Raw genomic sequence first — 24,895 nt, forward strand, 5'->3', positions numbered from 1 at the left:
GCTGCTGGGAGCGCGGCGGGCGGCGGGCGGCGCCGGGAGCCCCGCGGCCATGGTGAGGCTCGGGGGCGCCGCGCCGGGCCGGGGCTGAGGGGCGGAGGGGAGGCGCACGGACAGGCCGCGGGCTCGGGTCAGCCCGGCCCTGTGCCCTCGGAACTGCGGGAACTGCGATCGCTCGGCCGGGAGAAGCCTCCGGGGAGACCTGGCTGGCACCGTTCAGGGCGCCAAGGGGCAAGGGGAGAGCTGGAGGGGATTTGGGCGTGGAGGGAAAGGGTAAGGGGGAATGGCTTCACGCTGATAGAAGGTTAGATGGGATATCGGGAAGAAATTCTTCCCCGTGGGAGTGGTGGGGCCCTGACAGTGGCTGCCCCGAGGAGCTGTGGCTGCTGCATCCCTGGAAGTGCCAGGCTGGGTGGGCAGGGAGCAGCCTGGGATAATGGAACATGCCCCTGCTCATGGCAGGGCTGGAACAAGATGGGCTGTAAGGTCCCTTCCAACCCAAATCATCCTATGATTCTCCCCGTGTCCCCCCGCCATCCCACCTCACAGCTGATTATTTTATTTTACACAAAGCTAATAGTGAACAGCACGTGCAGGGTTCAACCCTTGTTCCTCAGGCATAAGAGTTAATGATTATATATCTATATATATATATATTTTTTTTTTTTTTTTTTTTTTTTTTTTTTTTTTTTTACTTAATGACTGTTTTGCCCGGGCTGCTTCCTCCAAACAAACATTATCCATCACTTGGGCAACCCCACACCCAACAGCCCCTGAGTGTGAGTGCAGTGCCAGCATCTCAGTCAGCATTGGCACCCGGTGCCCGTTCCTGCCTGCCTGGGCTCTGGCCATGCCCCTGATGAGCTGCTGGGGGCTGTGACTGTGGAAAAGCCATCAGAGTTTTATCTTTGTCCTTGCTGCTTTCTGCTCCATTTCTGAACATCCTGATGTGTCAAGGGGCTGACTCAGGACGTGGCCTCCACAATGCGAAATGTGCTCAGTGTTCACCAGGGCCTGCATAAAACGTGGTCTCCATATTCCTATTAAAAATTCTGTGATTGAATTTCAAGTCACGCCATTGTCTTGTCATGTGTCAGGTGAGGTGTCAGGAGGGCACCACAGTGTCCCCAGAGCTGGCACAGGGCATCTCTGGACTTTGTGTTTGAGACAGCAAAGTCCAGCAGTCCTGGACTTTGCTGTCTCAAAAACCCACCCCCCTCATGATTTTTTGTGCATTTGCAGTCAAATTTAATCTTGTGCCAGATAAAACAGTGCGTTTCAAGAAAGCCTTTAGCTTTGGTGATTTTTGTATATGCTTGAAAAATATATAAAAAAAAGTAAGAAATTTATGCCTATGATGCAGTTATAGCAATGAAAAATCTGAAATTTGTGTTCTGGCAAGCGTAACATTGTGTTTGAAGTGTAAAGAGCCTAAATTAATTCAATTTGGGACCTGTAAAACCCATTTATTGTTACATCTCTGTATCCTCCTAAACACAAACAGCAGCCGTATTGCTGTTGGATTGATTTACTCCATTTTGGGCTTTTTATCCTATGTTATTGGTGAAAACGTTGCTCCTCGGCCCTCGTGGATGTCAGGGCCGTGCTCAGGTCGCATTATTTGCGTTAATTCCTGCTCTGCTCGGACTCACAGCCCCATCTGGTGGCACCGGGGCTCGGCTGGCAGGGGTGAAACTCCTGAGTGCTGAGCAGGTCCTCGCTGCCTCCCCTGTCTGAGTGAACCCCTGCAGCAAAACTGCCTTTCTGGGGGATCTCACAGAGCTGAGCCGGCTCTGAAATAAGGAATAAACCAGTCTGAATGTAGCTGTACTGGGGAGAAAGGTTCTTCCCACCAAAGCATTGCGTTTGTCATGAGAGCCTGAGAGCCGTCTCTCAGAATTTGTGGTCTGAGGAAGGGCTCATGCCCTTCTAAAAGTCCTGCTTTTAGAAAAGGAATCAAACCTCTCCCAAAGGCCCCACAGAGCATTCCTGTGTGTCTGGCTCTGGGCTTGTGTGTGCTTCAGCCCCTGATTCAGATATTTAAGCAGATATTCAGATATTTAATCTGCCATGTCTGTGCTCCCAGTAGTATCAGGAGGACTCGTGTCATGTCGAGTAAGCCATACTTAAACACTGCTGCTTTGCAGAATTTAGTGCTTTTACCAGTAGCTTCAAACTTTTTGTAATTGGGTCTGTATTGACATTTTTTTCCTTTTGATTTAGTTACAAAGCTCTTTGTTCCTTGTAGAACTCCATAGCATGTGCCGTCTTACAAGTCCATTCCCACTTTCTTAAAATAGTAAAATACAGACTAGGTAGAGTGCAATCTCCTGTTTTTCTTCTCTCTTTTGAAATAGGTATTTCCTGATATTATTTTATCCTTTTAATATTTTAGCCTTATAATTGTACATTTACCAAATAATGTAAATAATCCTTTACTTGCCAGACAGAATGGAACATTTGGAAAATAAATGTGATGTTACAGCATCTGGATAATTCAGATGACCAAGGGTACAGGTATGCTGATGTCCGCCTTCATTCCTGGAGTCTGTTGCTTTTCACTAGTTTTGTACAAAAAGCACTTGGCCAAACTTACCTGCCCAAACAGAAATGGCAGGGTTGGGCTGGATTAGGTTAACCTGGTCTGTGAAATTACAAATGTTAAGAAACTGCGCAGTGAATTTTCCATATCCTCACCTTTGCACCGTACATAACCACAATTTCATTGTGTGGTTTTCTTATTGTTGTACAAAGCAGAGCCTCAGCCTCACTTATGCCATGCCTTTATTTTTTCCCTCAATAGTCCTCCCAGTCTCACTGGTTGACGACAGAGGAAAGGAATCAAGTTTTACTGGATCTCAAAGCTTCAGGCTGGTCTGAGCTGGGAGAAAGAGATGCCATCTACAAGGAGTTCAATTTCAAAAATTTTAATCAGGTAATGATTGTTATATGCCACTTTTAATATAAAGGAAATGTAATTGCTTTAATTTCCATATGGTCCTGATGGGAAAATATTTATATTCAGAAGTTTGGGAGTATCCTGGTGGGGCCAAATCCTCTTGGATTTGCCCTGATGATTTGCTCTCAGATTCTGATCTCATTAGGTGGAGTAAATTAATTCCATGTTGTAGTCGATAAGCAGATTTGTTCTAATATTACAGTTTCTGGATTCTAATATTCAGGTTGGGGTCAAGGTTGGGATTGTGGAATCAGACAAAGCAGTATTTGATCCTCTTTTTTTTTCCATTACTAGCACTCATAAATAAATGCTGGAAATGCATAACTGATGGGCAGTGGGGATCATTTTGGTCAGGGAAATATGTGAGAAACATAGGTAAATATAAGAAAGAACAGAAACTTTTGGCAAGCAAGGTGGGGAAAACAGGAGTGTTTCACCTTCTAAACAGGAAGACAAATTCTGGTATATCCTTGATTGAGCTATAATAGCTGATCTTGCAGTGTCTTTGGCACGCAAAGTGCACAGTACTGGTTTTTATTTGCCTCACTGGGTTTTTGTTTGGAAACAGGATCCTGAGCCACATCTCACACTCACAAGAACTTGTGTCAGACATTAGTTAGAAACTGGCTTTAGAAATACTGAATTTGTCTTGAGATCCCTGCTCAGCTACATTTCACTGAAAATTCCCTTCTGAGGAAAAATGACATTGCTTAGAAAAAAATCACACTCCCAGAACATGCATTAGAGAGAAGGTGGGTAGGTGAGCTGGGAGAAAGCAAAAGAGAAAACAACTGCAGAAAAATGCAGCTCATTAGCAGGCCTGTGCTGGTCCAGGGAGCACGGCCAGAGTCACAAGTACATTTTTAACCTGAATGTTAATACCGAGCAAATAGAACCAAATCAGTCAATTCCAAGGGCAGTGAAGGGGAGAAGCCCATGAGAGGGAGCTCACAGGAAGCCTTGGTGAGATGTGCAGGCAGCTGGAGCAACCAGGAATGTGGCAGGATAGAAGTGACCCTTGGAAGAGTTGAGATTTTCTGTCTTTGAATATTCATGAAATGGCATCTCTGCCTGGTTGTGGTCAAAGTCTTTGTTGGTTCAGCACAACTAGAAGGGAAGTTGCCCTCAAAATTATTTAAAAAGTGGTTTTGCCCACTGTAAATGAGTAACTCAATTTGATCAGGTGGATTTAGACAGTCCCTGTCTGCCAACAGGCAGGTGAGGAGACAGATCAGTGTCCTGCACCCGCAGATAGCTGGAAAACACATTGCTCTGACAAAAATTTACAAAGTTTTTTTTTATTTTGACAGTGTAGACTTATCTTACCTACCAGCTTAGGTAGATATCCATATGTCTTCCTGATTCGAAGATGGATGGAGCACATACCAGTATAGGAAGTTGAGTGTATGTAAATTAGCTTGATGGTAAATTATGAGCTATATGTCAATACTTCTAGTACCTGTAGGCATGGGAAGAGTACTTTAAAAAAGTGCCACTTGGTTTTTTTGGGAGATAAAAGAACAGGGTCTTTCATTCTTAGCTGCTTTCATGCATGTAAGGCAGAAATGAGAGCAGAGGCTGGGAGTTGGATTCAAAATGAAATTTCTGCCCCCATTTGGGAGAAAAAGCCGTGCAGTTGGGTGCCTTGGGCAGCTCTGCTTGGATCAAGCATAGATGTGAATATCTGAGGGCAGAATTTCCCCTGTTGATTTTTATAGATTTACTGCAGTATCCCCTTTGCTGTTGCAGAGGGCAGAAATCATTCCTGTTCTCATAGTCCAGGAGCAGGCTCAACGTGCAGATCCCAAGGGCATCAGATCCTTAGCTGGTATTAGAGAGCAGGTATTTGCCTTTCGATAAGTTAAAGCTGAAAATAAATTGAAATTATGCATGTATGCTTAATTTTATTAAATTATGCACATATATTTATAATGATTATTAGTAAACACTATGGTTACTACAACCTGGGAAACAAATGAAAAAAGTGGAGCTATACCTTGTACTTGGGAGAATTTGGTCCTGCAATTAAAAAATGGAACTTGTAGGTACAACTGCTTTCATTTCATGTAATAAATATTCTATTTACAGGATTTAAAGTGTTTAGTAAAAGTCAAAGGACTGAGAAATGTCATTTTCTCAGTGATCTTCTTGCTGCCCTTTTACAGATGGCATAAAATCAGGTGTGGAAAAAAAAAATCACCCCAAAAATACACACACAAAAAAAAGTAATTGAGCTGACATGAAAGGTATTTCAAATTTATGTTTTGCAGATGATATTGGTATGATTAATGTATTCATTGCTTTTTTTTTTTTTTATTGCTTCTTGCAGATAGTGTTCATGATGCATGGAAAATTCTGTGGCTTCAAAATCTATGCCAGGTTTACAAAGTCTATGTATGTCAACAGATGTTAAGAATATAAACACAACTTTTATTATAAAGTTGTGCAAATGTGTAGACATGAGCTTGGTTTATGTATATTATTTTCAGCATGAGAATGAAATGAAACTTCTGTGAAACAAGAATTATTTGGATTCCTGAAGCTTTCAGGCTGAGATCAGCTCAGTTAAAAGCTATCAGCAGTGAGCTGCCTTTGTAAGGCTGACAAGCTAATGACACTTCTGGCTCAGGGAATTAGTTTGTAACCCAGAATTTGAAAGCACTGATGGTGTTTGTTATTCTGAGGATACATTTTCACAAAAATGGACTTTGGTGGTACAATTCTCTGAAATAAGCTGGAAGCCAGCCTGGGGTTTCTGCTGAGAGTGCTTGGTTGGTTTTGTTGCTGTGGATGCCCACCAAGCACCAGTCCTGGGGGACTGGGTGTCATTGGTGTGTGTTCCCAGAATGTGAGGCAGGCTCCTGGGGGGTTGGTGGTCTGTATAATGTATAGAATAAAATACACCAGTGATGGGGGGAAAATGCAGTTCAGCTGTAGAGGAGAGTGCTGTGTCCAGAGGAGCTGTGCTGATGGCACCAATGCCTCTGTTCCTCCAAATGCCCTGGGCTGTTGCCACTGTGGAGTGGCAGGCAGGCAGGGATGAGTTAACATTGTGGTCTTTTACCTTCAGGACCCTCAGTGGGGTCAAAGCCCCCAGGCTGAGTCCCTTTTCCAAAGGAAGATGTGCTTGGCTGAAACCTCTGGCTGTGAGTGAGGTTTTGGAGAGGAGGTGGGCTGGGACCATTCCATGGCAAATCCCAATTCCTGCTATGCATCTGAATGCTCATGAGCCTCTACAAACCTCACATCAGGGAGCTTCTCTGGGGCCTCTCTCCCAGGCTGCAGGGCAGAGAAGAGTGGCTGGTGGGGCTTTCAGGCCATGGTGTAGCATCACGAGGTGATGTTGTCATCCATTCCCATCTTTGTGCTGCTGAAACAAAACGGTTTTCTTCCAGTCTGCTTGAATAAGATTGGGGATTGGGAAAGAAAGTTAATTTATGCCTCCAGGTCATGCTGGTAACTTCTCCCAGCATTTCAGGTCAGTTCACCTTGGGAGCAGGGATCTGGAAGAGGGGACAGGCCTGGTTTAAAGATGTGAATTTCTGCCAGATTCATCTCAAGGCCAGTCCTGGGCTGGACGTGCAGCTGTGAAAGGCTGTGAGTGCAGGATGCCAAGTGCTCAGCTTGGGTCCTGTATCCAGCTGCTCACTTTCCCAGAATTTCAGGAACATCTTAGCTCTGAGACTTCCATGTCTCTTGTCAAACTTGCTTGGATTTGACCAGAGGGTTTAAGGGGCAACTGCCTGTGTGATTGCGTTTCCGTAGGTAATCACACCGAGGCAGCAAATGCAGTTAGGAAATTACAAAGGTGGGCAAGTTTGCTGATGGTCAGGTTCAGAATTTACAGCTGCTTTCTTTTATAGGGCAAGTTTTTAATTAAGTTTGTTTTTGAAAAAAAAAAAAAGTGTAGGAAGTCTCCGTAAGACCTCTAACGTCATTTTCTAAAATGACAGGAAATCAAATGCTCTAAGAGTTTTAAAGCTATTTCAGGTACATTTTTTGTCTTTTGGGGCAAGAGGGAGGAGGTGGAGGATGAGTCTGAGTGGAGGGGACGGTACGGAAATGCTGTGCACTGAGAGTAGAGGCACATGTGTCTCAGTGCAATTTGTGTCTTGGGTTTTGAGAACGTATTTAAAGATGTGCAAAAAATCTAGGAGTATTAAATAAGTTATTTTTCTCACTTTGCATTTCCTTTCCAGATTTGCTGTCTCTCTTGGTTGGAGTCTTGGAGAAAAAAGTCAGACAGAGCATGTTATGGTACATGCCTTTTTTTCTCCCTCCTGGTGATGCCAATTTTTTTTCTTTTGGCTGTAGGGAGACGTGCTTGGATTTGTCCCTTTAAATTGATGATCCTTGTATGATCCCAGTTACACATCCAAATGAATTTGGTAGGATATGCAATGCATTCTCTTGATTCCTTTCAATAGCAGTACTTGGTGCCAGTGCCTTCAATACAATCTGGGTCCATCCTTTTTCTACTCCTGGCACATTGCTTTGTTTTTGACATTCATCAAAGGTTGGAAAATTTGGTTTTGTACATATATATAGGCAGTGTATTTCGTTTCCACTTTATGTACTTAATCTTTTGGCTGTTTGTCTAAAATACGTCCACGCCTTGTATGTATTGAAAACATTATATCCTTTAACTTACAATCTGCAGAGTTAAAATGAATTTTATGGTAAATATTCAGTTGTGGACCACATCTCCAGCTTTTTATATGCCACAGCGGTCTTGTGGTTTTTTTTCTTCTCCATTGTCTGATAGTGAGGTCATTTTCAGTCCTCTTGAGATATTTTATTCCCAGCCAGATGCAGGCCATATATTAAAAGTAGCACCTGTGGCTAATATCACAGCAGCTTACCATAAATTTACATGGTAACTAGGATTATATCTGTCAAGACTGTTAAAAAATGTCTAGTTTTAATTTGATTTCCAGTATTGAAGGAGCTCTCCAACATTTTGCTTCATAACTGTATTTTAAAAGTTAAAATCACTCCATTGTTAAGTTTTATGGCACTCCCAGTGCCCATTAAGTTGATTTGTTAAACGGGGGTCAGAATAAAGCGAGTTGGCTACGGGAGGATCGGAAACCAACCCATTTGTGACAAATTTAGTCCTCGCGTGTGAATCTTCTCAGAGCCCAGGGAGTGATTGGATTCAGGTGCAGCCTGTGTCAGTTGTGTTTAACCTCAGAGCCTGAGCAGCCTCAGCCCAACCGTCACTTCTGCTAATCGAAAGTTGGACCTATTTTCATACATTTTGGGGAGAATTGCTATTTTTAATGTAGTAGTGCTCTGCCAGCTCCTTCTGCTAGAGTTTTGCATTTGATTGCCTGTCGACTAAAAATAAATTATTTTTTTATCCAGCTAGGTAGGTGCTGGTTTTCATATAGGCTTTCTGAAACTGCTTCATTTTCCATTATCCTTTGAGTCCTCTCGCATATGCTGTGATTTGTGCACCTGCAAAGTTATGAAAGTATTTCATAACTTTGGTAGTTATGTTGGTAGTTAAGTTGTTCACTAACTTCCCAACGTTTATGAATACAATAACCGATTTACAATAAATCAGAATTATTTATGAGCGGATTTACAGAGTTGGAAATACCTTTGTATCTGAAAATAATGAATTTTGGGTGTATTTGCCTGTTGACATTTTCTTTTATTAGAAACTGATAGTGAAGTTTTTGGGACTGGCAGAGGTTAACCTGAAGGCCAAAACACAGCCAATGAACTGCATCAAGTGTCTCAGAGCAGAGCACAGTAAAAATATATGATTCCTGGATGGTCACACCTTCCTTGAGTTTATTCTTGGGATCGAGGGAGTAAATAAGAGTCTCACCTCTGAGTCGGCAGGTCAGGGTGCAGCTGTGGGACCTGGACATGATCCACCTGCCCCTGCCTGTGGGACCAAGGCACTGCAGGGTCTGGGGAAAATGAGATGAGAGGTTCCTTGTTTGGAAGCTTATGATTCTCCTTCCTTGGCCTTGGAGAAGGAGGACATGGCACTGGAGCTCTGGTCAGCGTGTCCGGTGTCCGGTGATGCTTCCAGCTCATTGGCAGTCAGTGGTGGGGAGTTATGGAAAAGCTTGGAGGTCTGTAGTGGTGGAAATGTGGGACCTGATTGTGTCTAAGAAGAAATGAAATCCTTGGAGATGGGAGTTGGGAAATAAGGGAATTATTTTATTCTCACAGCCGTCATGGCCTGCCATGTACAAACCCACAGCATCCTAGAATGGTTTGGATCTCAAAGCTTATCTCATTCTGAACTCCTGCCATGGGCAGGGACACCTTCCACTATCCCAGGTTGCTCCAAGCCCTGTCCAGCCTGGCCTTGGACACTTCCAGGGATGGGGCAGCCACAGCTGCTCTGGGCAGCCTGTGCCAGGGTCTCCCCACTCACAAGGAGGAATTTCATTCCAATATCCAATCTAACCTGCCCTCTGTCAGTTTGAAGCCATTCCCCCTTGCTCTGTCACTCCATGCCCTGTAAGGAGTCCCTCCTTGTCTCTCCTGTAGCCCCTTTAGGTGATGGTTCCTCTTTGTGCTGTTGAGTATCCCATCTCCTCTTTGCCAGGCTCTGTGTGTGCAGATGCCACCACCCTTGTGTCCCAGCTGCCTGTGACAAGTGCTGTTACACTACCAACATCACCATTATAATTTCATTGTGGCACTGCCAGTGGTGTCAGGCCACCAAGGTTATTTAAAATGTCACAATATTAATTATATTTAAATAAATATAGTTATCTTTAAATTGAAGACTCACACATGCTCATATGTCCTTCATCTCCTTAATCATGCAAAATGTCCCACCCTGGTTGTGATAGAGTTTGCATCAGTTGTTTTGTTTGTTTTTGTGACTTAACTGTGATTTGGCATACTCATTTTCTTGATGAGCTAATCATATTTCTCCCTAGAATAAACCATTATTTTATTGTTTATAATTAGTGTGGTGTGGTGTGGTGTTTTTAATTGCTGAGTTTCTCCCCTCAGTAGACCTGTTGTATCTCCTTTTATGCACTCCACTGCTTAAAATCTGCCCAGTTGACCTTTGGGCTGCTCTCCAGTTGACTCCAATACAAATGCTTTTCTTAACAGATGGATTTATTATCACTCAAGTAAAAATTATTACAGCATTTGTTTTATACTTGTTGCATGCATCGATCTGAAGATGCAAAAGAAATGATTTGTCAAAATGCCTTTTGGATCTCACAAGCTGTCTTGTAGATTTGTAGCAAAAGAAGAGTTTATCTTTTTTTTTTCAGCTGCACAGATTGATTGTTTCAATTAAACAGAATAAATAATGTCCTATCAGCCATATGGACAGTGCTTAAAGAGATAAATGGGAGCAAGTCAATCTAATTTTTGCTACATTTTGGGCACTTCCCATGATAAAGCACCTTTGGAAAATGAATGGAAAAGACAATGGGTTTGAATTCAGTTGAATAGCTTCATTTGGGGAAATGCAAGTATGACTGCCTCTTTTGAAGAAGATGGTTACTCAGATGAATGTTTTTATCTTTTCAGTTAAGGAAAACTGGTTTCTTGAAACTCCTTTTTGCAATAACATTTATTTTTATGGAGGGACTGGAATGATGCTGGTTGAATGCAGTCCTGGTTGTTCAGCCTTTTGCATCCCCTCGCTTTTGGAGCAATGCCTGCCTACAGTTTCCAACTGTAAATTGCCTTTAGCACCAGCAGCTCTCCCTTTCCCATACTCCCACCAAGCAGCGACACGCTTTGGGATATTATCCTCTGCAGCTGCAATTAAAACTGGACTCCGGCTGGCGGAGCGAACTGAAATAAGGCCGCAACGCCCCTGTTTCAGAACGAACCATTACTCACCAAAAGCACATCAAACCCACTTAGCGGACATCCGTTAATCCCGCCGTGGGGCGGTTCGGGCTTTAATGCACACTGTTTTACACGTTAAGGGGTTTGAAGTGCGGGGCCGGCGCTGACCTTTCGCATCTGCTCCTCTCGCAGTAGGAATCTCCGCTCGCCGCTCCCCGTCAGGCCGGATTAGCGTGACGAAGTGCAGCTCTTCTGCTGGCTGCAATTTCGGGTTTTGATCAGAATTATTTCTTTCACAAACAATCACGTTTGGCTAAAACGTTACATCTGCTCTGGAAAGCCACTGGCAGGGCCGTCGTTTATCAGGGCGAGGCATGTGGGGTTTTTTTTTTTCCAGCCCTCTCTTATAAAGCTGCAAACCCACTTCATGTGGCGTTTTGGAGGAGAGTTTCTCTTCTTGCTCTTCCACTTGCCCTTTATTCCTTTAGTTTTGTTTGGCTGAGATGAAAAGTCGTTTTGGAGAAACAAGGAGCTGGGTGTGATGTTTTGGAGGGGTTTGGTGGGAACACAGTGATGAGTGGGAAGCCCTGTGCTGAGTCAGCACTGCACTGTTTGGTTTATCTATTGCTAAAGATGCTTTGAAGTAAAATGTTATTTATTCCTAGGATCAGTGGGAAAAGTCCTGATTACATGATCTACCACGATTTTCCTTGGACTGGAGTGAGAATAACATCAGACGGTTAAATGTAGGTCTGTGTATGTCCAAGGTGTCCCTGGTTGAGGGAACATTTACTCTCCTTACAGTGGGTGGGTGCTCAAAGTGAGCAAAAATACTGTTAACTGTACAAGCCCAGAATGCTGAGTTTATGCACATTGTAATGCCCAATCTAACAAAAAACCCAAGAGCTTTACAAAGGGTTTCCCTTGGTGGTGTGCTCATATGAATTTCTAAAAGAAATTTGGTGCTCACCAGAGGACTCAGAATTGCTGTTTGCCTCCCCTCCTGAGCCTGTGTCCCCATTTCCAGATGGACCAATGTGCAAGCAGCGTGGTTTGCCCAGAGAAACCTTTGTGTTCTGGTAAAAAAACAACCAACAAAAACTTTGCAAAATATTGCTCATTGAACACACTCTGTCACTTCCAGGCATGTGCTTGGAGCATAAGAAGGGGTCTGAACTGAAGAAGGGGGCTAAGAAGTGGATAATGTTTAGTGCAGGTTGAGTACCTGAATTGTTGGCAGTTAGGTGAGCCTTGTTCTGATAACACAGCTAAATGTAGCTGCTTTTATTCCTTTCTCTGTGACCTGCTCCAGCCATTCTTCCAAATAGCAGAGACAGGAGATGAACCTGCAGATCCAGAGGGAACAGTGGTCATGGAAAACCAGGCAAAGGACCTGACTCTGCAGAGCTTGAGGGATACCCTGTCTTCTCTGGGAAGATTCTTGGTCTGTCCTACTCTTTTTCCCCAAATGATCTGTTGTTTCTAGACATGGAATGTCTTGTTTGCAAAATAACATTTGAATTTTATGGTGCAATATGAATTAGCAGCCTGCCAGTGCTGGCCCAGGTAAGTCTCCTCCTGAGTTCACTGCCCCTTAACTCTACTAGAAAAGGTGTCCAAACATTAAAACTTGTTCTTGCAGTACAGTAGGACACCTTCAGCAGTTCAGCTGAGTGAAATGATTCCCTGACTAGATCTGACGTAAATCGTCCTTAGTTTGCTTTATTGCAAATCTCTAGATCTTTCTAGCTTCTGGCTTGGCCAAGAGAATGATTGTAAGACCTGTCCAAATTCCTCACATCTCCATCATGTTTTCTCTGTTGCGTGTTTGAATTGCTGAACTTGCCTTTAAAAAAAACAAACTAAACCAGAAAAGCTGACGGGATAGTGGAAGATGAAATGGTCATGAGACCAACATCTTCCCTTAATCCATCATAAAGCAAAGCCTTTCTTACTCCTCTTTGATGTGTTCTTAGGATCATAAATGGCAAATATTTAGAGGATTATCAGAGGCAGGATATGATTGCCCTTGGATGCTCAGTAGAGAAGATGTTGGATATTAAACTGATAGTGTGTGTAATCTTGGCCAAAAGACCAAGGAGAATTTTGTCTGAGCATCCCTGTGTTATCAACAGCATGGATGGCTTGTGAACTTCCCTTTCATGTCTACAGAATGAAATCATTCCTTCTCAAATGACTAAAAACAAACATTGGGGAAAATTGCAGAATATTTTCTTCTGCTCCAGTCAAATCTGTTTCATCCAAAATGTGGCATGATGGGATAATGAACTTCTCTGTTCTTCTGCACCATACCTGCACTCTGTAAAAGTCAGAGGGTTTGAGAAGCTTTTAGAAGGGGAACATTTACTTAAATTAATTCTGGTTTGTTCTGGTTTACGATACCTTTGTGTCATGGGCTGGCACTGTGCTGTCAAGGATGATTCGTTGTGCTGTGCCTCAGCAGAGGGCTCAGGTGCCTGAATTCAGAAGGCTGGAACTGGGGGCTCCCTACACCTTGTTTTATTTTTATTGTGGTTTGTGTGATGGCTTTATTACAGTACAGCCAAGGGTTTGATTTGCTGGACCAAACATTAGTTTTAGCAAGTCAAATTATCATTGTTCTTTCAGTTGTGCAGCCAAGAGAGTTTATTATTTTAAGTGCCTGATTACTTTAGCAGGTGCTCAGTTAATGGGGACTTCACTGTGTTATTTCATGTTTTTAGGTAGGGTGCAAAAATCTCATTTTAAAAAGTCATGTTTCATGGAATAGCTTTTTTTTTTTTTTGTACAAACCTCCTAAGGGCAACCTTTATATTCCATTTTTTAACACAAAGCACACAAAAATGGCTCGGAAGGTGGAGAGCTGCATTGAGATTATGACATGGAAGGATTTCCACCATTCTCTAGTTCAGTCCTGGCACCTGGGATTATTTCCCTCTTTTTTTTCCTGGAAAATGTAATTTAGAGATCTACAATTTTTATTAAAATTGTTTTTTTAATTAAAAAAAAATTTAAAATAATATTAATTAGTCTGTAAGTGCTGAGGGACCTGGGGGAAGAAAAGGAAAAATTAAAGCATTTATATTCTATATTTTGATTTGAAATGATGCATCACAAATACCACATGATTTACTTGCAGGCGTGGTTGGGATTTAGGGTATCTACTCATTTTGCAGAAGTTTTATGGGCAACTATCATATTTATCTACCTGTAAACAAATGAAAGTAATATGTAATGTGTTGTAATATGGTTGTAATTGGTTGTAATATGGTTATATTGGCATTGAAACTTGTATCACTTCCAGAAAGTTTTATGCTGCTTTAAGACATCTCCATCTTCTCTCTCTTCTATTCCATCAAGCCTATATTTTCTTGAAAGAAAAGAAAGAAAGAAATTCCTCCCTGTGAGACGGGTGAGGCCCTGGCACAGGCTGCCCAGAAAAGCTGTGAATGCCCCATCCCTGGAGTGTTCAAGGCCAGGTTGGATGGGGCTTGGAGCAACCTGGGACAGTGGAAGATGTTCCCCCCCATGGCAGGGGATTGGAACCGGATGGTGTTTACAGTGCCTTCCAGCCCAGAGCATCGTGTCCTGATCCTGAGATGTCACAGCTTTGGTCCCTGAAGTCAAAGTGTGCTGAGCTGGGAGGATGAGGCCCTGAACTCCAATCGCTTTGCAGAGCTGCACCCCAAGCACTGTCAGAACTGTGATGTGTCTGGTGCTGCACTGGGTCTAGAGGGTGCTGAGTAAATGCAAATTTCCCTTTGTCACAAGTGAGCTTTTCCTGGGACAGCATTCTTGGAATTGCTTTCTGTCATCTCCTGTGGCTCTGGACATTGTAGGGGTACCTGGGTGAGGAACGTCCCCCTGGAGGCAGGGCTGTGCCTCCCAGCTCCACTCCCCTCTGCCTCCAGGTATCCTGCATGGTCCTCAAATTGCTAAATCATATGGCAATTGATAAATCATATGACATTGGTAAATCTGATGGCAGAGGCACAGCCTTCTGCCATGTCCTGTGGCTCTGGACATTGTAGGGGTACCTGGGTGAGGAACGTCCCCATGGAGGCAGGGCTGTGCCTCCCAGCTCCACTCCTCTCTGCCTCCGGTTATCCCTCATGGTCCTCAAATTGGCAAATCATATGACAATAAACAGAAATAGTCTCAGTGAAGAGAGAAGGGGAAACTGTTGTTTATCTGGTCAGGTGGTTTAGATTAGCAGTGATGCTGGTCTGTATTATGTTACTTTAAATCATAGTGTCCCAACAGGACATAAATTATGAAGATTGTTACAGTATGTTTCATCCAATGTAAGATCAACAAATTGGAATAATTTTTTTAATAGGAAAATCAGTGCTTTGGCAAGGTTATTGTTGAAGAATTTAATTTAACTTGAGCTTTGCTTGCATTATTTCTTAATATATAAAAACTATTTGCATAATGTACGAAGTATAAACATTTTTAGAATCAAAGGCAAGAATGCCTTTTCCAAGATTACATGGAGTGGCAAACTACTTAGAATAGATCAGTGTTTGTGCTTTTGCTGTCAAAAATGTTTGATATAGAGCTGGCAAGCTGGTTTCTTCACTGACATAATTGTAAACAAGTGTTGGGAGACAGAAACAGCATTCTTTGGAGAACATGGTGTAAAGGTTTGCACATTCTCTGCTGCACATCTAACACAGCAATGTTTACAGCTGCAATAGGAATGTAAATAGGTAACTTTTTTTAGAGTGTAAAGCAGCATTGCATTTTTGTGCCAATGATGTATGCAGATAAGTATGGGGGATACAAGTGGTCAGCTCTGGATTTTCAAAGAACAGTGTAAACACAGAAAAGCATTGCCAATTCAGTTGGAAATTGGAGTTGTGAGGATTTGGAGTTTTTAGCTTCAGATATTGCTATGAAGATGGAAATGGCATCTCAGTCCATGCCAGAGTGTCTTTAGTATTATCCTTCCATCCTTTCCCCTCATTATTATCATTCAGAGTTAAGAGCACTGCTTTCCCCAGCCACAGGTGATGCTGTGGAATGGGAAGGTTGCCTCTGTTGACAATATTTTGCTGCTCAAGCTATTAAAGAGGAGAAAACCAAATTTCTACCAGTGGCTCATCAGGTGTTGTTCACCTTTACACCCTGTTGGCTGCCCATGCCAGGATGGAGAGAGTAGGGAATTGTAGCACAGTACCTGATGTGTCTTGTCCATGCCTTGAGGCCTCAGAGAGAGATGGGGGACGTGAGTAACCTGAGTTCAGCTCTGTTTTGGTGCATGATTATTTGCATTCTTAATTACAGTCCCACTGTTAATGGATTGATGTTAAAAAGGGGGAAGCAATAAGAAGATGTTCACCTGATTTATGTTGTGTATGAATCTAGACACAGACAAAAAGGAGGAGGAAAATATCTAATGCCACGTGGATCCAGTGTCTCTGAGGATGGTTCAGGCAGATTGATGATGCCAACAGGGAAGAATCCCAATATTGTGATTCCTGTGGTTTTGGGAATGGGTACCTGTCCTGCTGTGCTGCCATCAGCTTCCTAAATGCTAATTAGATTCCTCTTTTTGTGTTTTAACTATGTTGTCATTTTCAGATGAAGAGTGTAGCTTTGTGACATGATTTATGCATATTTATATGATAAAAGTATTTAGTGATGGAGTAAATAGAATCAAAATAATACAAAGTCCAATATTTTCCTGAGAGCACAAGAGAAAATGTTGTGAGAGCCCTCATGACTAGCAGCTGATCCTGACTTAAAATATCTTGACTTTAAAGAGCTTTTTCCTTTTATCTGCTGGCTTGTAGCTCACTGTTAGGTAGTAGCATCAGCTGGATATGTGAAAGCTTCTGGAGTTTGGGAGTGAACCTTAATGATTGATTTTATTGTTACAAGAGTCAAGCTCTAAGGAGAACACATGCTGTACCCTGGGTACTTTTTACTCAGGTGAGTGGAGAGCAAATGTGCGAGGTGTAGTCATCTCCTGTGTGACAGTGTCACTGTAACCTGAGCAATCCATTAATTTCCCACTGATAAATGGTACAGATGCAGCCTGGGAGGCAGGGCAAGGGAAGACAGGTAGCCCTCGTGCTGCAGAAGGTCAGGGTTAATGCTACCTCCAGCGTTATAATGACAGATGGGAGGCAGAAACCTTAATGTACTTGTGATTAGCACACGCTTTCCTTGGCTGCGCGTCCAGGGGATTTAAGAAGCCTGAGTGCACACTTCATTTTAAAACAAACAAACAAAAAATAAAGTGTGCGTGGTCGTGCCGTTGAGCCTTTCAGCTGTTTTGCTGAAATGTCTCCACTTGGAGTCAAGCGCTGTCAGCTGCTCTCTTCTGGAGATGCGCGGGGTGATCCATCACGGGACTCGCGGTGGGTGATGCATGAGCGCAGCACCGCGACCTGGGAGCCTTTGATGTGTAACTCATCAAGATAATGCTGGCAAGCATTGTACAAAAGCAGCCTGTTTAAAAAGTATGAAGATGAATGGATTCCTTGCTTAAGAAGTGTGAAAGGAAGAATAATAGCAGATTAGCTCAGGGATCCCGGGGTTCTCCCGGAGCTGTGCAGTGCTGGGCGGGGCAGAGGAGCACAGGGAATTTCATCTTTCCTCCCAGTTCTGACAGCAAAGTGTCTGGACCTGGTTCTCCCATTCTCAGGCAACAAAAGTAACATTAAGTCTTATTTTGTGATAGTGGATTATATCAGTTTCAAGAGCAGCTTGACCAGTCACAAAACATCATGAGACAGCTGAATTATTTTATAGTTTACCTTGGGTTTTTTTCACTTACTGAGGCTAGCTTGTTTTTCTAAGAGTAGCCCTGATTTTTATCTCATGGAGACATATTAGGGCTGCTAGTATTTAAAAAACATTTTAAATGTGATGTTTTGACTGAAACATCATTAGTTTCTAGTTCCTTCTTTCGTGATCTTAAAAGACATGAAGGGAAGAGATGTACCAGCACACCCAGGCATCTTGATTATGCAGGATTGCTTCACTCCTTACTTACATTGCTCTTCATGGTTTGTTGTAGGCACTCTGCACTCTGCCACCACTTGAGTGTTGTGGTCTACATGTGGAGTTCCCTGAATGTCTGGATACTATTTTAGCCCAAATGTCCTAAAAGAATTAGGTTACAAATGTGTCTAATATGCCTATTACTGAAAAACCAGAATACTTCATAATATTTACTGCATCAAAGTCTCTTTTAATGCTTTTTTATGGATTCTAGAAAATGCACAAAACCTCTCTTTCTCCTGTCTTTTTGTTTTTGAGGGGAAAACTTGAAAAAGTTCTCATCTGGGGCCAAGGGACTGCACTTCCCTGTTATTAACAGAGTGAAAGTCAAGACTGTGTTGAGTCTCACTGTCATGAGTGAAGTGGTTGTCCCACTTTCATCAAGAAATGTGTGATGGTCTGATAAACTCTGCCCACCAGTGCAGACTTGACAATGATCTTGCACTGCAGACTGCATAATAATTTTCATTATTTTTAATTAAATTTGAAGAAGTGCAGACTCCTGCTCAAATTAAGGTTGGTTGTGTTGCCGGAATGCGGTAATTACTTTAATTGATCACAAGATAGTTTCCTTGATCACCAATTAGACCAAATTACCGATCAAGTTTCAAGACGTGAAGAAATGTCCAAACTGATTTTGTGTAATAGTGTTTTCATATCTAATCAAACCTAAAGATCTTTTCCTTCCAGAGCCAGTTGTATTTTCCCAAAGAAAGGTTAAGGCTCTACAAATATAAAGGTGATTAATAAACAATAGTGTTCCAATTCATTTAATTAGTAAAGGAAGTATTTAAGACCTTAATGGAGATTGTGTTGGTGAAATTGCTCGGTCATTTTTTTGTGAGAGTTACACTTTGTGTGTAATTAAAGTAAACTGAAATGCAAGGAGTGAGTTGCTGTGGGTAATGTGCAATGAGGGAGAATGTTTCTGAGCAGAGCAGGGCATGCACGAAGGCGAGCAGGCTTCATCCTTCACTGACACTGGATTGCCCTGGCTGGGACAGCTGGGGGCAGCTGGAGCAACAAGCAGCAGGACGGGTCCTGGGGAGAGTCCTCTGTGCTGGAATTTATTCCTTTTTATGAGCTGGACAGCCTCAAGTTGAGCAGTCTTGAGTAGGATGAACAGTTTTGTGACCAGTGTCCATTTTACCCAGTTGGAGACTCCACTCTCTGTGAGGCAGGGGCAGTGGGATGTTGTGTTGGTGCACTCACTGAGAGGATTTGGTGGTCTGCTGATGAGGAGGATTTGTCATCTGAAGTGTGGAGGAAGGTCTATAGAGCAGATTAATTTTTTAGAGTAACTTGCTTGTGTAATTCTCTCTGTGTGCTTTCATTGGAGCAGTGATTATTGTCTCACCATCAGTGACTGTTTGCAGTGTGACCCGGGTCTGTACATGGGTGGGTGAGTTCCTGGGATGAACAGACACCAATAGAGCTTACACAAACCTGCTAGGGGGTTTTATAGATTTATTTTTATTTTTTCCCTTGCCATTTGTTTCTGTACAGGAAATTCGGTTGCAGACACATCACTGTTTTAAACTTATGAGGATATATCTGTGTATTGATTGCTGTGTTGGAAATAGCATTCTTATTAAGACTGGACACTCTAAAAACATTTAAATAATCACTATTAATGGAGAATTTTTCCAAATCATTGCTAACATCTGATGCACAACTTGCAGCTTTCTACTTCAAAGCATGCTGCTGGAACATGGGCAAACTTTTTTAAAAGTAATTGTTCACTCAAAGTAAAACTAAACCGAGCGAGAGCTTCAAGGGAAGTTAGATTCTCCTGAATTTTGGAAAGTTCTTGGGTCAAAGAAAAAAGCTTTTTAATTGCTGACAGTTTGGTGATTTCCAAATGACAAACCTCATTGGAATGATTTTCTCTGATTATAACGTTTGCATTCATTTGACTGGCAAAGCGACCAACAAAGTAATTCTTCATCCAGGCACCAATTCTTTTTTTTTTCCTTAAAGGTTTTTGCAATTTGTGAGAGGGAAAAAGACTTGAAACTATTATCAACCATTATATGTTATTCATTGACCACATGTTTGTTTGAAATGGTCATCACTTGGTGGAATGTGGGCTATATACATTCTCTTCCATAAATTAGCACTAAAAACCTACCTAAATCAGGTATGGTTTTGTGGAGCTTGTTGTATTATAATCTGAACCAGACTGTAACGTGGATGTTCCTCCAGCTTTGCATGTTAATTCAGGTCCTGAACTCAATGGATGGAGCTTGCTATGAACAAAGCCTGCTGCTGAGAGCGTCCTGCTCACGCTCCCAGGCCCTTTGGGCCCCACTGCATAATTACAGTCTTAATTTGCATGGATCTTCTAATTTTCTTTATAATGCACTGATTTTCTCCTTAGTATTTTGGCAAGGGGCTGCTATTATTTTCCTTTTGAGCCTCTGATAAAACTTGTGTCCTGAGGGAGCATGTAGGGACAGAGGATTGGAAAACCTCTTTTAACTCATTTAAAGGGAAAATATGTCTCATAAAGCAGAGGGGCAGGCCCACCTGCTGCCTTTTCATCTGCAGTAAAATAAATAGCAAAATGGTTAAATGGAGGGATGTGTTTCTGGAAGCAGTGTTGGTCATACAGTGGCATGGTGCTTAATTAGAAATGGCACATTTCTAAGATGCAGGAGGGGATGGGGGACTTGGGATGGATATTTAAAATCCCTGCTGATGGCAGAGGTGAAATCACTGCTGTCATGCAATGGCTTTGAGTCCTGAGCTAAGTCACATTGAGCAGGGTGCTTTACCAGGGTCTGCAGGGGATCATTTCAGCTGTTTTGAGAATGCACCAGTGGCACAAGAAGTTCAAATGCTTCTCTAGCACACACAAACCCAAGGTGCAGCCATCTGGGGCATCTTGAGGAGATTTTGGGATTTTGGAGTGAATCTTGCCAATCCACTGCCAATCCAGTGTTTTCCTCTTTGCTCTCTCTTTCTCTAGGCCTTTGGATTTATGACACGTGTTGCTCTCCAGGCAGAGAAGATGAACCACCACCCAGAATGGTTTAATGTCTACAGCAAGGTAACGTTCACCAGCCCTAGTTACTCACACAGCAGTGGAGTTAAGGACACCGAACCACTGGCCCTTTCTCTCTGCCTTTATTTGTAGCTTGTCTACAAGGTAAGGGAATGGGAATTGTCTCTGTAAAGAGATTTGAGATTTTAAAGAGATGCTGAGATTTGCAGTGGTGAGGAGTCAAGAATGAAGCTCTTTGCGCCTGTATGGTTGGGGCCTGTGGCTTCACCTCTCTGGCTGAGATCTAAAAATAAAACAGAAGCCTTTAAACTCCTGCTTAGCCAACCTGAATAAATTACTGTTTTAAAACTGTTCACCAGCTCTCATTTCTGTCTGTGCAGCAGGTCAGGAACTGAGCAGTGTAGGGTAGCAGACTGTTGGTACCTAATGGGAGCCTGGCAGCCTCAATTCAGATTTGATTTTTTAGAAATTGTAGGCTCCTATGTCTCAACATAGCAGCTTATAAAATTTGTTTATAATATTACCTAACTGATGGTGGTCTCATATTTACAAGGGTTACAAGGATTACTGCAACCCTCGAATGAAAGGTGCTGTGTGAAGGGAGAAATTACTGCTCTCCCTTCAATTTTATTTTCTAATCCTTCTCATTGCGTTGTATCACATTGTTTGTTGTAGCATTTAGTGAATATATGGCAATCCCACTAAAAATGTACCAAAATAAAGGACATATGGACAAGCAGCCTGTAGCTCAGACCACCACCCTCAGAGCAGGATATCCTACCTCTCCTTGTAGCTGAAACTCCCAGCAGAGACTCTTCCTCATCAGCCCTTCATGTCACCCTGACTAATGATTTTCTTGGATTTCTAGAATATTCAGATTTTGTCTCCTTTTTTTCTTTTAAGTCTTCCGAAAATCTCAGTCAAAGGCAAGACAAAATAATGCCCAACTTGTCATCTGGCTCAGTCTAAACAGACCTGTGAGGCAGCTGTGTCACCTATACTTTTTTTAAAATTAATCTGCAGCAATCTCTTAAGAATTTTTTCACCTTTGGGATGTGGATTCTTAACAAAATATGAGCCCCTGATCCAGCTCTTGGCAGCTTGGTCACTTTCCCGGGTTCTTCATGAAACTGATCCGTGGTATTTAAACTTAAAGAGTGAATGATTTAATCAGATACCTATTCTTGGATGAAACCCAAGAGTACAAAGCCTGTGTTATTGTGCAAAAGGGCTCATCTGGTGAGATTCCAGGCTCTGTAAAGCCTCCTCACCTACAGCATCTTCTGGTTTACACAAGCAGGGAGGGTCCAGCTTGGTGCTTGCCAGGAGCACCACGTAAAACCAGCTCACTAAGAGACACTCAATGTTCCCAGTGAACTGCTGTTCAGAGATCAAAATGTCAAATGTCAGAGATCAAAATGTCTTTGTAACCTCTTTCTTTTCCTTTGTGACAGGTTCAGATAACTCTGATTTCCCATGACTGTGGTGGGCTGACCAAGAGAGACGTGAAGCTGGCTCAGTTTATTGACAAAGCTGCTGCCTCAGTTTAACCAGGATATAAATAGCTTTAATACAGTGTCCACTGATATTTTGTTTTTAAATGATATCTCTTTTTCCTTGTAATCCTGATTTCCAAAACCTGTAGAGCGAAGATATTTTGTAAAAGGAGTGGCTGAGCTTTTCTGACCTTCAGTACCTTAATCATGAGACCCCTTTGGCTGCCTGTGCTTGTCCTTTCCCATTGCTGGTTCTGCAGGAGGATGCAGTGGATAAACCAGCAATAAATAAGTTTTGAGCAATCCTTTTTTAGACACTAAACTGTGCTGGAATGAAACCAGGAGCCCACCCATGTGTGTTGATGTTCCCCAAGCTCACAGGGACTGGTCCAGCTGCCATATAAGTTTCCCCCATGCCTGGCCACTTCCCTCCTATGGTTTTGTACATCTCTGCACCTCAAACAGTGTAAGAGCAGCCTGGCCAGGTCAGTCCCCTCTGCCTTGGCACCATCATCTCTGCCAGTGACCAGTGACAAGTGCAAGGATGCTGGGGAGAGCAGTGCAAGCTGCTGCTGCTGTGTCCTTGGAGTTGCAGCTCAACTGGCAGAAACAGCTACATCCAGAGCTGCTGCTTGAGAGCCTTTCCCCGTCTGAGAGTACAGAATCACATAACCACAGACTGGTTTGGGTTGGAAGGAGCCTTAAAGGTCATCTCATTTCACCCCCCTGCTGTGGGCAGGGTCACCTTCCACTAGACCAGTTTGCTCCAAGCCTCATCCAGGCTGCCGTGGACACTCCCAGGTGCAGGAGTTGCTGAAATCTTTAGTGCCGCTACCGCAAACACGAAATGTCCTGGTGAGCTCCCACAGCATTGAATGAAGCCTGTGCTGGAGTGCTTGGCCAGGCCAGTGCTCAGCTCCCTGCAGATTGAGCCACTGCTGGTGGTGTAATGCTCCAGTACCTGCTGGACCAGGCTGGGGGTGGCCTGGCCCAGTGCCCGAGCCCTGGCCAGGGCTGCCGGCGGCGGAGGAAGTGGCATTAGCAGCATTCTTGCTAAGCTGGGCTTCACTGAAGCTATGCTCACCCACTTTTTTTTTTTTCATAGCTAGAATTACTCGTTGCACACATTGTTGCAGATCCCGCTGACAACGTTTGAAATAGTTCCTCCCATAGTTTGAATTGTTTTTATCCTATGATCCTCCCCTAGACAGATTTCCAGCGCCAGCAGGGAGATTTCATCCTGCTCAGAGCTTGCAGGAGGGGCCTCTCCCCCTGCAGTGCCGCTGCCGGGTGTCCCCAGCGTGCTCTGTCATGCCCTGCCAGCAGCTCTGCCGGGAGATTGACACCTCCCAAATGCCCGAGAGCATTGCTCAGATGACACTCACAGCCACCAGCTACCGAGAAGGGGGACGGATGTACGGCTGCCAGAATCTATATCGGGGCGAGGTGTGTGGTCTCTCGGGTATTTTGGGATGCAGAATGCCATGAGCTTGCCACCCAAGTGATTGAGTCGATAAAATAAGATGTTATTTGTGAATCCTCAGCAAACACGCCGTCACGTGCTAATTGGTCACACACACAGGAAGCAAGATGTTGGGGTTTGTTGTCAGTAACCCTGCTTGGGATATCAAGTTAATACCTAAAAAGACCCAAATTCAGACAACGTGCTCAGCTGTTCTTTTCTCACAAGTGCCTTTCCCCAGTGAAGTGCAGCATTTCCCTGATATGGTTTGAAAATGGTCACTGCTGTGAAGAGTGAATAAAACTAAAACAAACAATCAGGCTGTGATGTCTCCTGTTAGTGGTGGGGAAGTGAAATGAGCTTCACCCAAAGTTTTGACAACATCTCTAATGAAGTCTCTAAAGTCAGTTGTTCAGAATTTATGTATAACGCGTGGGCTTTGAGTAAAACCAATAAAATCAAATTCCTCCTTTGTAATTTGTTTCTTTATTATTGTATATATGTGACAAAGCTGTTTAGTTTGAAGACAAATTTAAGATAAATAGTATTTAGTTCCTGGGAGGTCTTTGGTTTAGAATATTGATATTTATTTACATACTCTGAGGAAAAAAATCCCCATCAACTAATTCAGCTCAGAGAGCTGCACTGTCTGGCTATGGCACAAAGCTGTACTGGGGGTGTTGAGAATCCTGACCAGCAAAGAGGCGAAAATACTCAGGAATGAGAAGGATGAAGCTTTGAAATGCTTTGTTTTATGGTCAGTGCTTGTTTAGCCATAATTTTAGTAATTTAGCCATAATGTTGTAATTTCTTTATAACTTCTGGGGCATCCCACAGACCTGTAAGCAAGGTGAGCGTTGCTGTGAAATGTAAATAATAATATAAAAATAGGTCTTGGGGAAAGGATACACAGTGTCCATGAGGTGGAATTTCACAGCAAACTTGGACAGCAAGGATTTAGTGGTAGGCACTGGTTTTGGGCCAGGAAACTCAGCCTGAGGCTCCTCTTGAGGAGAGCATAATTTGCTCTGCTCTGAGCAAAAATAGCCAGTGTACAACGTTTGGGCCTTCCCCAGGTGGTGGCATTGCTGGAGCTGTGCTGCTCTGTGAGGATAGGGCTCAAAAATGGGCTGCCCAAAATGCAGCTTTGCTGTGCTGGCTTCTCTCCT

At 43.0% G+C, this 24,895-nt stretch overlaps 1 protein-coding gene and 1 long non-coding RNA gene across 2 annotated transcripts; both read left to right on the forward strand.

Moving 5' to 3' along the window:
* On the forward strand, positions 1–24,203 carry PCBD2 (pterin-4 alpha-carbinolamine dehydratase 2). The gene is made up of 4 exons (XM_063168701.1): positions 1–52; positions 2,801–2,932; positions 20,733–20,813; positions 22,223–24,203. Exons 1-4 carry the CDS (start codon positions 50–52, stop codon positions 22,316–22,318), a joined length of 312 nt encoding a protein of 103 aa, XP_063024771.1. The 5' UTR covers positions 1–49; the 3' UTR covers positions 22,319–24,203.
* LOC134424717 (uncharacterized) lies at positions 4,429–5,480 on the forward strand. The gene is made up of 2 exons (XR_010029480.1): positions 4,429–4,798; positions 5,286–5,480. It is a non-coding gene; the product is annotated as an uncharacterized LOC134424717 (long non-coding RNA).
* Positions 24,204–24,895: the final 692 nt, after the last annotated feature.

Source organism: Melospiza melodia, chromosome 14 (assembly GCF_035770615.1).
Source record: "Melospiza melodia melodia isolate bMelMel2 chromosome 14, bMelMel2.pri, whole genome shotgun sequence".
Taxonomy (NCBI): domain Eukaryota; kingdom Metazoa; phylum Chordata; class Aves; order Passeriformes; family Passerellidae; genus Melospiza; species Melospiza melodia.